The sequence below is a fragment of the Alligator sinensis genome, unplaced genomic scaffold (genome assembly GCF_000455745.1).
Source record: "Alligator sinensis unplaced genomic scaffold, ASM45574v1 scaffold557_1, whole genome shotgun sequence".
NCBI classification, from domain to species: domain Eukaryota; kingdom Metazoa; phylum Chordata; order Crocodylia; family Alligatoridae; genus Alligator; species Alligator sinensis.
In genome coordinates, this window is record NW_005842349.1 from 1,359,995 (window position 1) to 1,375,015 (window position 15,021).

The 15,021-nt window shown below is 37.6% G+C and overlaps 1 protein-coding gene and 1 long non-coding RNA gene across 5 annotated transcripts in view; one reads left to right on the forward strand and one right to left on the reverse strand.

The window, feature by feature from the left end:
* LOC102377424 overlaps window positions 1-15,021 on the reverse strand; it is a 42,014-nt gene extending 26,993 nt beyond the window's left edge. The window contains exon 1 of the long non-coding RNA XR_001358468.2: window positions 14,976-15,021. This is a non-coding gene — a long non-coding RNA (uncharacterized LOC102377424). The remainder of the gene's footprint in view (window positions 1-14,975) is intronic.
* ATAD1 (ATPase family, AAA domain containing 1) overlaps window positions 14,460-15,021 on the forward strand; it is a 63,196-nt gene continuing 62,634 nt past the window's right edge. For 2 of the 4 annotated variants that reach the window (XM_025210453.1, XM_025210451.1), the window contains exon 1: window positions 14,460-14,977. Coding sequence is in view for 1 of the 4 variants with exons in the window: in XM_025210450.1 (XP_025066235.1) it covers window positions 14,665-14,977 (313 nt within the window). In the remaining 3 variants the exon portion in view is untranslated. The remainder of the gene's footprint in view (window positions 14,978-15,021) is intronic. The other 2 variants (XM_025210454.1, XM_025210450.1) reach the window with 2 other exon arrangements.

Sequence of the window (15,021 nt, forward strand, 5' to 3'; positions counted from 1 at the left end):
TGAATGATCTTGATGTTGCACTATGCAAACAATATCCTTCCTTCTGCAGTTGTGCTGCCTGTTAGCCATTCCAGGCTGTTACTATTTCACAGCCCTGAAGACTGGTTTTAGCTCTAGCAAAAAACCTTAACTCAGGTGTAGTAATATTAACTGAGATGTCGGAATGATTGGCAGTTAAGCACTAAAGGCACTGTCAAGACTCTCAAGGCTAGCTTTTGTTCTATAAACCTGAATGAGGCATACATTTACCTATGATGATCACATCACTAATCACACAATATCTTTTGACTATTTAGACTATTTTTGCTTAGTTTGTAGCATGTTAATCTAGCAAGTTAGTACACACTGTGATAGTTGTATTTGTTTTTGCTTTGATCTGAAACTGAATATAGAGCTAGCACCTTAGCCTATTACTGATGTGTCTAGTTTGTTTCTCTAGAACTGGAGAAAAATAGTTGCATATACCACACTATCTACACCTCCCTTTTCAAAATCTTAGATCCACCCATGCCTACAGGTAGCCCAGTATGCCCCACAGAACAAGTCTGTGGACATCTCTGGACTAGAGCATTTGTAAGCGTCCTACTTGTAAAACTGTTCTTGCTGCTCTACACCATTAATTTTATAAAACAAACTTCTATCTATGGGTATGAAGAGAGGTAAGAATTACATCTGCCTACTTCTGTAGGCATGCATTTCATTCAGGGCCAAAGTTATAACAAACAGTACAACAAATTTGTACGGCTACAGGAACATACTTAAATATAACAGCAGATGAAAGTTTGTGAGCAGGTACGTTTGTCCACAGCCTATATGGGAACCTACAGACTGCTATCTCCAACTATGGCAGGTTTCTTCACTATCCAAAATAGTTGCAGATGCACAATATATGTTTATAATTGTATTCAAAGTTTTCTTTATTTGGTTTTGTTAAATTAACAGTAATTCTTCTTTAAACATTTGTTCAAGAAGTAAAGGTACAGCTGTGGCTGGTATGTTTTTTTTAATATGTAAAACTTATTTATTTGCCATTTCTAGGGAGTATTCAGCTCTAACCTGTTGGGGGGGGAGGTTTGAATAGTGTATTTTTTGTGTATGAAAACCAATTCCTCAGGAAACCTAATGAATTACATCTCTTAAAAAAAAATTAAATAGGAACTTTCTCTATTTACAACTAAGGCTGTCGTTTTGTATGTTTGCTGTTCTTTTGGAGTAGGTTTGAGACAACTTAATAATTAGGAAATACTTCAGTGTGACCTTTTTGGCTTACTTTAATTAAATGTTGACTAACTTTATCCTTTTTCCTAATTCATTGGCATTGAGTATTATGACTTATTAAAATGTATTAAAATGAACATAATCTAAACTAGGGGTATCAAACTCATCTGTGCTACTACTGGATAAGGGGCATGTGGCTGGTCCAGAGAATGGATTAGGCCCACAGACCGGCTCTGCATGCCAGGGCCAGTACTGGCACGGTCACTGCCTGCCGTGTGTACCCTGGACTGACCCCATATGGTGCATGCAATATGTAGTGGCCCAGCTCCAAGAGCTGCTTTAATTAAATCACAGCCATGTCTGCTGTACGAGCACCCCCATGCTTAAAAAAGTGGCAGGGGTGCCTGAACTGATGCTTGTTCGATGAGTTTTAGCTCAAGCACCCCCACTACCATTTTTAAGCATGGGGATGCTGATGCATGAGACTCGGGAGGCTGCTGGAACACAGCAACTGTCATGCTCCAGATCGAACCTGTACCAATGCGTTAGAATTCCAGCATATCGGAGCAGTCTCTACATTCATATATAGGTACCCATTCTTTCTAAGGTTATATCTGGTCATAATTTTGTTTAGTCTAAAAGTGAAAGCAACAAGATCATTAGAACCTACAAAGACTGCTCCAATTCTTGACAAATGCTATTGAAAAGTTGTATGCTACCTTTTGAGTTAACAACTGTAGTCATCTACTGGCTAGTCTAGAACTTCAAACATGTACTCTAAAATAACAACATGGCTTGTAACATTCCAAATAAAAGCATGCCATAAGCAATGTTGTGTTGCTCTTGCTGGTCTTTAGACAATCTAATCTAAAAAAAAGGAAATAATACCTACCACAGACTCAGATCTTAGTTACAGTGTAAGAGTCCCAAACAAATGGCATTAGCCAGTACTGCATGGTAGCCAAATCCTCATTTCCTGAAACTGTCATTTTTGCTTCACAGTGCAAAGGAGCCCCTTGATTTTCTGATGAATAATAATCTTACCTGTGAAGGGGCACAGTACAAAGTATGCAAATCCTCTATATAAAGTACTCAAATTTTGCCTTATCCCTGTACAGCTAAAACCCACCGATAAAATAGCAGCAATGAATGCCATGCAGAATTCACTGCCAGAAGTCAATCATGTTCACTAACCATAGTATTGGTTTTCAAGGCCTCTCTATAGTCGTATCTAATTTTACTTTTCAAAAACTGCCTGTAACTTTCAGGGCCTGTTAGACCCGATTTCAGGACTGGATTTAGATTAGCTTTGCTTTGCATGTATCCATCCATGCACTTAAAACTATAATGAACCTTTAAAGCATATTACATATACTAACATCACACTTCTTAATTCTATTCTATACAAACCTTTAAAATGGCAAGAAATGGAATAGTAGGAATACAGTGTTGTTCTAGCATGATGGTCCAAGGCAGTATACATGAGTCAGAAGTTTTTTGAGGAAGGGCACTTGATGCCAGAAAGCTTGTCCAGTGGCTCTCTCAATTATGCAGCTGGTCAAATAAAAGATACCACAAAAAATTCTTGCCTCGAGGAATGGAATAGTTCTTCTGGAAAGTGACTTACTAGACAGTTTGACAGAGTTTAGAGAGAAATAATGGTACTAGAAGAAAACAAGTAATTTGCTAAAACAGATTTTAAAAGCAATTTGGCCATATCTCAAAGGTCCCACCCAATTTCTGTACAGTTTTCTTGGCAACACCCCTACAAAAATACATTGAGTTTCACTGGGCAAGCATCCACAGAAGCCTTTTGGCGCACATGGCAGTGTACCCAGTACACACACTCCCTTATTTAGAGACTGCATTCCTCTTCCTTGGTTTGGTACACAAAACCAGCATGCTATTTTTCTCTAACTCTGGATGATCAGGAAGTAGAAAGGAAATGAACAGGAAGAAAGTTTTACAGAAAGCAAAGGAGGATTCCTTGTAACCAGCCAGCTGCACTTTGCCAGCTCTACCATCTGTGCCTTAAAGGACAAGAAGAGAAAGCCTCTAATGTGGCTTTCTAAGGGAACAATTTTGTGATTTATTAGCAACACATCTTTAACCCTTTAGTGCCTCTTTTCTTCAGTTACAATACTTTGCCATTTAACTGAAACTTTCATCTTATAATTTAAGCATAATTAACACCACTATACTTACATTCTAAGCAGGACATACCCTAATTAGTTTACAAAACTTGATATAAACTATAAAGAAATCTTCCTGAAATAAAACTACGTATTAACTTTTAATTTTGGATCAACATAGAACAAACTGTCAATAGCAATTTTCTTGCTTTAAGCATTAAGTAAGGGGAGTTGGATTTACTTCACTCAATTACATGTTAAAGTCTGAGAACAGGGTGTGCAGAATTTCTAACTGCAATCTACTTCAGAGAGTAAAGGACAAAAAAAAGGACATAATGCATGATGGCACATGAGCTGTTCTGGTTGGCTGCCAAATCCCCTAAAGAGTGGCTGCTGATGTTAATATCATGAAGTAGTTGCCTTCAACACCAAGAGAAATAAACAATAAAAATGAAAACTCTGTAACAAACCATGCAATAATACAACTGTAGTGTTCAAATAATTAATGCTTAAGAAAGAAATTCAAATTAAGAGTAATTAAAAGGCACCTGGAAGGGAATGAGGGACAGGGCCTTGATTTTTTATATAACTTCAGGTCCAGGTTTCCAGTACTACAAGGAAGTATGAATGGGACCACAACAACCAAGTCTCTGTAGAGATTTCTGGCACCGATGGAGCATCTAGATACAGTTGAAGATGTGAACCTTTCAGGTCACATTACTTTTTATTTCTACTAGCCCTGCAAGCCAGAAACAGCTCGAGTAAGAAAGCTGTGTTCTATTCCTTATAATATATCAGACTGTACATAGGATTTCAGCTAGCTGTAACAAAGTAAGGCCACTACAATCAGTAATTTTCACAAAGGATTATTTGAGGACACTAAGTTAAACAGGTGTAACCAACACAGCTAAATATGGCAGTTGGTAACACATGTTAAAGGAGTTTGGCCCTCAGATCTCAGGGTGATTTCACAGGCCTGGCAATTTGAAAACTGACCTGAATTCAGAAGCAGCAATCTAGAACCTCTAGAGAGTACATTATCAGACAAGGAGCCACTTCAAGAAATTCAGTTTCTCAGCAGTGCTCTTATCTACTGAGTCACACCTACCATCATAGCAGAACTTGAATTTATGCATACATGGTGGACATTAAGCTAATAGTTTATCTTAGGGAAAAGACAGGATAGAAAGTTACATTTTTGCTCTTTTCAAGATGACATATCTATAACTTTTGCATTTTTGCTTCCAGCAGGGATCTGAATACAGGCAAACCTTAATTTTATAGCTGTTCCAAGGGACATCAAAACCTTTCATTAAATAAAATTAAAATAATTTAACAGACTGGATGGCAAATATTTTGTAATGAAGAGTTTTTAGGAATTTTCAGTTCGTAAAATTGGTGTTCATACATTTTTCTACCATTAGCAACAACGTAGCTTCCTCCCAGAAACCAAGACAGACAAAAGGAAGAATGCAAAATATGAAATAGTCTTCCATGGCAGAACTGAGGTGGATTATGCGTTTTCATTCTAAAAAAGTCCAGCTTTTTTCATTTGAAGATATACAACATAAAATAAAAACCTAACTAATACTTAGTCATTTCAGTCAAGCAGTGAAAAAAGAAACAAACAAAAAATCACAACTGTTCCTGCAACTTCTATCCCTCTGTACAGTCATCTTACAAGACAAGCAGCTTATTTCATTCCACACTTTTTTCTGATAATTTGAGATTACTATACAGAACTAAATTTATGTAGACAGACAAATCTGGCAACACCTACCTTTCAAATATTTGTTTATGAAATCTAAGTGACATTAATAGGTATAGAGCAATTACTTTTTTTTTTAATAAAAGGAAAAACACCTTGCAGTGAATGTCCCTCTTATAACATACCAATTGCATTTAAGCACTGCTGAATTCCTTTAACAGTTCAGCAAACTTCTACCCTTGAACCTACATTAGCTAGTGCCTGTACAAACTTTATTTAGACATTTATGCATGCACCTGATGCACTGTTTAATTACATGATTAGGTACTTTTGTTCTTTACTGACTTCACAGTATGAACAGAGGGGATGCAAATGGCTCCAAGGACAGAAATGCCGTCACATGCATTAGAAAGCAGACTAAGGATTTACCCACACTTGAAAAGCCATTATATTAAAGACGGGGTATAGACCAAAAGTATGCTTTCAAAATTCATTACACTGCGCTAGAAAAAAGTTAAGCCAATAAAAGGGTACCATCCACAGAATCCTTGCTTCCTGTATTTCCTGGACCATCACAGCTACAACATCAACCTAACACATGTGGAAGAGGCACTCTGATTATGGGACACTCTCTTACTCCAGAATAATTTTGTATCCGGCCATTTGTAATATAAAATAAAAGAACTTTTTTGATATTAAGTTAATTTACTTTTAAATTAGATTCAGGAACAGCAATAAGAATAATACCAAATATAGGTAAGCCCTAAACTACAAGAGAAGTAGGAGCTAATCCTGGTTTTGTCAAAGCTTTTATGTTATGTAGAACAAGATTATTATAAAGAATACATAACATGAGGAAATAATTAAGAATGCACAGGCAAAGTTGATCTTAAACCTGGAATTTCTGAATGTGTGAGTGCTTTAACTTTCTATTTGAAAATGTATTTAATACCATATGTATTGTCCTACATACACAATTATCAATACCGATATACATAGGTTAAAAACTGGAAAATTCCTCGTACAATTAAATAAATTGTCTAGGTTGCATAGCCTACCAATGCATATCATGAAAAAGGAAATATTTAAACCATTAAGCATCCCCACTACACTCTACTTAAGTTCAACTATCACGTCTAAATGTCCAATGTCTCCACCCTCCTTCTAAACCTATACAAGAAAACGTAACTTTAAACACCAGTTTGCATTTTTATACAAATATGAAATACTGAAATCTCTGCATGCCTGTACCAAATAAACTGATCACACCTCCACACAAATTCTAAAACATTACAGAAGTATAACTTACAGTCACAATTCTCAATCCAACACTGTTTCATTTACATAAACCAGGGGTATCAACACTACCATTTCTCACCCTACCAGTGCCAAAATAAATCCTCAATGGGAATTCAGCAACACATGGGGTTCAAGAAGGCACAAGGGTTAACATCGGTGGCAATTCCCCACCTGTCCAAGAGCCCCATGGGTTGGATGTTTGACACCCCTGACAAACCATCTACAGAATTACATACAGTGCAACAACTGAAGACACCAATCCTCTATCAATCCATGCACACAAATTATGTCCCAAAACAGTCAAGTCCAAGAACATCTTTTTGGTTCCTGAGCATGCAGGTAGAAAAGTAGAGCACATAATAGTTTATACGATGGAGAAGGAAACTAACTTTCACTGAATTCAAATTTAAGATATTTAATAACTTTTTACTCATTCCCTTGTTTTGACACTTTAGATCTGAAGATGAAGAAACACAAGAAACCTTAGCGCAATATCATAGTAGAGTGGTGCAATCTAGAAATAACCAAATCTTAGACTAGCCTGCCAGAGGAACAGCATGCCAATTTTTGTTTCAATAGGTGACTGACATCACTAAATCATAAAATTGCAATTCCATCATAGAAACCATATTTAGTACTATTCAACCAACAAATTATGCATTCTAAGCAAAAGCTTCGTACACTGACTTTAAATTAATCATGTTTTGAAGAGTATTAATGCTTCTATATGGCTTGGGATTTCAAATTATGACAAAGTTCTTTTTTTCCCCTGCAATATTAATATTTTATAGATCTCCATTTTTGAAACACAGTCCCATCCAGTCAATGTGAATTTCTGGTGTTCAAAACACAACAAATCAAAAAAAAAGTTCAAGCATAAAGTGTTCTTACACTTTCTTTTGGCAAAAATTAAAGACAAAAATGCACATGAAGGTGGTTTAGTAACACACACATTAAAACCACCAAGTTACTTTATTTCTAAAAACTTCAACCTGCATGACTACATTTAAAAATGTTTATGAAAAAGCTATTATACAACTATGAAGCACATTAAAACTAACCAACTATTTAACAAAACACTTGTTTGTCTAAGGGAGACGTTAAGCAAATTATCAGCAGACCTAACTAATCTTTCAACATCTGCTACACTGCAGCAATACTAATCATTACAAGCATTTCATAAGTTTCACATTCTAGGTTATATTCTTCCCTCAAATTCATACAGAAGTTAACAAGAGCAGCATATGATGATGTAAGGGCAGAACTAAAGCCTTAATGACTTAACACAAATGAGGATCACAAATTCCTAGAAAGATTCACTTTTCATAAGTGCTCAGTACTGACCTGCCTGCTTCTATTAAGACATGACACTAAGCAGGACCCATACCCCCTTAAAAAAGGCTCAAGGTCTCACTCTTCAGCAACAAAAGTAACAGTATAGCTACATGGATAAGTTACATACCCATGGGAGATCCATGAAATGCAGCTTTGTACAAAGTTCTAATAGAGTTAGTGTGATATAATGTAGTTGCATTCCTAACTCTAAGAGTTTCTTACTTTATATTAAAACTGAGACAGTCTACTTAAAACAATATTTGCTCTATTAAACCTTACACATTTTGTATAGTATGAAGTACTAACCATTTTAATAAGTGATTAGACAAATATATTCCAAGAACTACATATCCAACTAAGCCTTCTATTTAAACTGTTAGAGTATTAAATTTTAATATGGAAAACTAATTTGAACCACTACCTTTTCAGAAGTTACAATTTAATTTTTCTAAGATGGATACTTATCATTCTGAGTACTCATCTGTCTTCTACTGAAAGAATTGAAGAACAGAAAGTCTAGCTATCGCCCCAAATACTTGTAGGCACCCCAATAGTACCTATAAGTGAACATAAAGAGAGCAGGATTACAGTTTCTGTTGATTTAAAAGTGTGCACAAGCATTTGTTAATTTTTAACTTCACGGTTAGTTTGTGCAAACAGTCTCTTCAAAGCTGCACATTCTAAAATTTTCAAAAGATGCCGAGCCAAGATCAAGTAGTGCCCTCATGAAGTCGATGCTGTTACAAGTTATTTAAATCAGTGCTAAGAACCGAGTATGATTTGAGTCAAATAAAGCAAGGTCTTTTTTCTGACAGCTATAGCATAAAATCAGAGCTGATTTTTTGTATAAGTGAACAACTGCTTAAATACAAAATCAGTATGGGTTTTAGTTACTAAAATAGTGCTATTTACAAATATGTACTTTACGTGTCTTTTTATGTAATAGATGCCATGGCCAAGCATGTAATGTACTGCTTCTATGTCGATTTTCCTTTATCCAAAAGGTAAGGACCCACACAACCAGTGAGGTTTCACATTAAAGCAGCATGGGTTTAACACTAGGGCTGTGAGAAACGGCTATGTTCCGTTTCAGTTTTAGATTCAGCCATTTCGGAGGGCAGTGATTCGTTTCTGTGTTTCGGATCACTGTTCTGCTTTGATTCGGCTGAATCTGTTTATGTTTTGGAGTTTGACGCTGCTTCGGAGATTTGGATTGGCTGGGGAGACCAGTGGGAGAGGCTCCCATAGCTGTCCTGACTAGCCCCATCGCCTGCCCAGACCCACTCTCTCAGCACTTTAAAAAAAAAAAAAAAAAGCCCTGCACTCACCAGCTGCAGCAGTGGCTATTGGGGCCTCTGAGGGCTTGTGGCAGAGTCCCGAGTGCAGTGCAGATCCCACCCCCGCTTGGCACCAGCACAGCAGCAGCTGTCACATCGTGCAGTTGCAGCACAACTAGGCAGGGCACCACACATTGCCTGGGAGCTGGGACTGAGCAGTGCCGTGCTTTGGCTGACAGGTGGAACCCACCCCAGCTGCCAGATAGTGTGTGGCACCCTGCCAACCTGCGCTGCACCCACACTATGTGACACCTGATGTACGGGTGCCAAGCAGGGGGCACTATCCCCACTGCCCCCCACTACACGGGGGGGCTCTGCCACAAGCTCTCAGAGGCCCCGATCACCACTGCTACAGTCAGTGAGTGCGGGGTTTTTTTTTTTTTTTAGTTCCAGAAGGGTAGGTCTGGGCAGGGCAGCCATGGGGGCTTCTCCTGTGGCTTCTCTGGCTTTGCCTTCCTCTGCCTTGGCAGGGGGGAGCTGTGGGAGAAGCCCCCATGGCTGCCCTGCCTGGCCCCTTCCAGCCCCATAGCACCTTAAAAGGAGGGCTGCAGGACTCTTCGGGGGGGGGGGGGGAAACGGGGACGGGCTCCGAAACATTCTGGATGGTTTTGTTTTGGAGCCTTCTGTTTAGTTTTGGATGCCAAAACACCTCAGAAACTAAACAGCTGCCCAAATTCCGCACAGCCCTATTTAACAGCACCATAGCCACCATTTCTTGTGATTTCTGGATGTGTCAAAATTTTATTCTCAACATTCTTGTCAACTACAAAAGTACTACAATCTGATTTTACAAATGGAAAAAGGTTCAGAAAGATTAAGTGACATGCCCACGGTCACATAAAGTGTCTATGGTGAAGCAAAGAATTAAATTCATATCTCCAATATTCCAGGTTAACCCCTTAACTACTGTTCTAATAGAAATGGATAAATTAAAATCCCATTGCATACACAGATGATTAACTCAAGGTAATACTGATCAAAAACCAACCTCTTAAAATGATTCAAAACCACATGCAACCTGTCAGGAACCTAATATTACTAATCAGGAATATTTTCCTGAACACAGGAATATTTTCCTACTTGTGAAATCTTAAAACTCTCTCACATTTAGTGAACGTAATGTTTTACTAATTAAAGTCCCAAGGACATTAACAGAATGTTAATACTCTCTTTGAACCGCAAAGCTTCTATTACAAAATATCTAATAAGCACTGGTAGATTTTTACCAGTTAGAAAGACTGAGTCTCAATGAATAAAACTTCCAACTTTAATTCTATTTTAAATGAAATGGTTAAATTCCATGATTACATCATAGCTTTATTTTCAAATTCATTTTGCTAAAACTAAAATGTCTTATGACATTGTTTTTAAAAAAGCAAAGCTTTTTGAAATGCAAATTGAAAAGTGGTTTTATTAAAGCTGTGAAACTTCCAGTCCTTAATTTGACTTAAAATACCTTTCCTAACAAACCAAAAGGCCAGTTACTGCAAGATTTTGCAATTTAATAGTGGCAAACCACTTTTTTTTTTTTTTATATATATATACTTTATATATTTATACTTAAACGTACTGTCAACGTAGTTACAAGTCTCTCTGTAAAACTGGAGATTTAACTCTGCTTCAAGATGAGCACTTGTCTAACCTCTTATGAAAAACGGGATTCTGCTATGAACCACTATTCATAATCCAACTATCACAAGTTTACCCAACCAAAACTATATCTGGTCTAAGATTAGTGAGCACCACCTGCAATTTCATTTTTCTACTTCCATGCCTGAAAGCTTCACAAGAGATGTCAGTAATTGTCCGTAGTAAGAGATACATTCCTACTCAATACAAGTTTCATGAAAGTTACAAAAAGTTGCCAGCACTTACCATTTCCATCTACAACAAAAAATGTACTAAAAATCAATCAAGTCCATAAATTCAGAAATATAAGACAATCAGAAATCATGAAATTCCTCAAAACTAATTAAATCATGTAGAGAGAGATCAGCTAGCTAGGAATTTTTTTTTTGGGGGGGGGGGTTATTATTATTATTATTTTTTATAAATGAGGTGTTGGGACAGGATCTGGATGACAGAATACCAAGTAAAGAATAATTAACATCACAAAAACCAACTCAAGGACAAGCATAATACTTTTAAATGATTTAAATCCTTTAACAAAACGATGTCTTCAACTTGAAATCCATTTCTGCTTCTACTTTCAAAGATGCAGAAAAACAATACCTGTAGCTAATGCACATGGAATTTCACTTCAACTTATGTACTGTAATGAAATAAATTAAATACAGGACAAACTATTTTAATGCTTGCTAAGAGCTTTTTGTTTGATCAATGTTAAATATACAAGTGCTAGAGATGCTAGTTTTGAAAAGTGACTAAAACCACACACAATTCCAAATCTCCTCAAAAACACCTCTTACTTAAATATAACCTACCCGTCCTAAGTCTTCCTCTTTAGAAATACATAACCTTGGTAAGTCTATGTTACTTTTTAAAAGTTTTAGGCAGCAACCAACTAGCAAAATCAAAATACAAGAAGCTGATGGATGTTTCAGTGTCTTGTGAGAGTCTGCTGGAGCCAACTTCCAGGCATCATGCCATCTAGTAAAATCATCAGCCTTGATCAAGGGAGCAAGGGTATCTATATAAAACACATATGGAGAGTTAGCCAGGAGCAATGCAGAGGCTGATTATCTAGGAGGGTTCCTCCCTACACTTCCAAGCCATGAAGCTTCTCCTGAAAGCAAATGCCTAAACCCTTTCTGCAAAAAGAAGACCAAATATATCAGCTCAAAATGTTGAATAATTCAGCTGTTAAAACACTTAGTGGGCAAGGCCCCTGAGTTCAAATCCATACACTGTCCACTATAGAGCAAGGCTTGATCCCATACCTCCCACACTAAGGTATTATGTATTCACTGGGATAGCTTCTCTTTGAGAGACTGAGCAATAACACCATGCCAAAATAATCAGTACCCTGATAATTAAGGCTCTCCCCCTTGAGATGCAGAACAATGTTCAGTAGGTGACTGACATCACTAAATCATAAAATTGAATAGTACTAAATATGGTTTCTATGGTGGAATTGCAAACAACAAATGATGCATTCTAGGCAAAAGCTTCATACACTTACTTTAAATTAATCAGGGACCACCTGCAAAGACAACCAAGGAAAACCCCTATTTTTAGTCTCATTTGGGGGCCTCAGTTTGAGCTAGGGCTCCAGCTGTAGCGAAATATCACCCCTTTGGGATTTTGCATGTATTCACTAATTAAAAAAAACCCAAAAAACAACATAGACACCACCTTAGCTGAGCTGATTCTGAGATTATCAAAAGTATCTAAATGGTAGTCTGGAAGATAGGCAGAGGATAAGGGCCTTGGTCCTTAGGTCATGCAGTTGCACACCTTACCCCATAATTAAGTTCTAAATGTTCTTCCCCACATAAGATGGGGGAGGATGGGAATGACATGGAAGTTAATTTAGAATTTAGTGCACAAGTAACACACGAAAAGAGTGGTTAGGCTACCTAAAAGAGTACAATTTAATACATTCCAGATGTTAGATAATGAGCAGTTATCCCATTAAAAAAAATGTAAAGGGCTTCCTTCTTTAGGTTTTACAGAATAAAGAAAAACCCCTCAATTTTCTTCGTTTAATATTCTAGTACATCCAATTACATCTTGCTATTTGGCACATACGGCATTCTTCCTTCATAAAGTAACTGCTCAGAATCTGCAATAACATACATACAAGGAAAATGACGTTTAATATTGAAAACCAACTCCTCAGCAAAGCATCTTTAAAAATACTTTGCAAAGTAGTTTTTAAAAAGTACAAGTCTACCGTACTTAATTCATTACAAGTACAGTAACTAAATAAAGTTTAATTGAAATCATTTTACAATTTAAACCCCAAAAACAGATTTATGGTTTTTTCTGGGTGAGCACATAAATTCTGTAACAATGCTGAAGATGCCATTCAAATGCTGAGCTAAGTAAGAGGCAAAATCACTAATAGCCCACAATTTACTTGCCAAGAAACAAAAAATAAGTATACGTAGATTCATAAATAAATGCAAGTTCTGTTTTGTCAGATACTCTCATTACACCTTTGAAAAAGACTTAAGGACAAATTTTAAAAGTGAGATGCATAAAATTTGGTTTCTTTTCTTGCTCCTAGTTTTTTTTCCTCCCTACTCTCTTCCCACCCTTAACTTTCAAAATTACAGAATTAGGCTATAAGGCATATTATTACATGGCTGTTTATGCTATATTGTTTGAGCAGATATTATTACTGCAGATGTTCTACTAACCTATAGCATGATGATGCAGTCTTCTATTACTATTCAAGTTATGTCATCAAAATATAGATTTTAAAGAATTTAAAACAGCTCTAAAATGACAGTAAAGCATTATTTGGTCAGTATGTTCATAGAATAAAATAAAAATCAGGAAGGTACATCCTTAAGGGTCATCTGCCAATGCCAATACACTTATCTGTTAAGTATTCAATATTTTAGACTGAGTCCTAAATCAACGTAACGTTACAAACTCAATCTTTCAGTTAGCTATCTGTATATCCAAGAACTCAAGCGCATTTGTAGTTGCAACTGTGACTTAATTCTCTCATGTTCCGAGAAAACGGTAAGCAGCTTGTCCTTGTTGTGAGGCAGAACATATTCTCATTCAGCACTACTAGACAAACTTCTGGTCCTTAACCTAATTTTCAATGTTTATAATTCTAATCCTTGCATTAAGGATGTTTTATTTTAAAGAACAGATAAAAGTGAAAAGTGGGTTCAACCTATAGCATCTGCAACCACCTCCATTTTGGATGGAAAAATGACAGATCCTTTCACGATGTTGGCAACACAAAGCCTAACATCTGTCTGATGCTTTCATAATGCATCCCTTTAACAGGCCAAAAGAACTATATGGTTCTAGCGCTTTATGGTTTCACTGGTTAGTCCCAATGGCATACCAATATTGCAAAAAACTCTTCTTCACAGTTTCATATATCCAAAACAATGCTTCAGTTAACAAGAACCGAATTATTCCAATTTGCAAAAAAGACAGGAGCCTCATACCTACAGGAATGATCAGTATGAAGTAAAGTTCAATGGCTAGAGAACGTTAGCTTTCACTGAAGTTTGTTTTTAAATTAAAAGGATAAATGCAATTGCTTGTTTTCTTGTATTTGGACACAAGCATCTATGATCTTTAGTTAAACCTCAGGTTTAACTAATAGAAATGTGATCAAAGGAATCCATTTGCTATCCATTTACACACACAAACTACCACTAAGTAAGGCTACGCATCTGCTAAAGGCATTTCTGATTCAAGAAGCTAAGATACCAAATTAAGACAGTACACAGCTGAGTTAAAAAAAAAAATAAAAAATCAACCCCCTTCCATCTGAACTAAACCCAACCGACAAGTTAAGGAGAGGAAGAGGATTACTTTGACCATGGGCACCGAAGTCATTATCTGGGAGTGTCAGTGAAGCATGACACCAAAATAAGGTAAGTGCCAGTGCAGGCCAGGCAAGAAAACTCCAATTCCAAATGAGCGCTAACATTAATCTTTTGCAATCGCCATTAGCTGCACATGATCCCTGACAGTCATGTCAGGCAGGTTAACGGGGCTTAAAGGACTTCTCAGCCCGTTTTCTCCCGCACAGGACCAGCAGCGCGGCAGGCCCAGACCCCCCTGCTCAGTCCCACAGGAGCCCACGCTCCCCGCACCGCACCGGGCCCCCACCACAAAGGCCCAGCGCAGTCCCGGGCGCGGAGGCCCGGGCAGGCGAGGAGGGGCAGGCTTGGCCGGGCCGGCTCCGTGTCAGCGCGAGGCCCCAGCGGGAAGGGCTGCGGAATCGGCACTCCAGCGCGCTTGGGCCCGGGCAGTGCTGGGGGACAGGAGCCCGCTGCAGGATACAGGTCAGGTCCAAGTCGAAGCCATCCTCCTGGTATCGCCTTTTGTT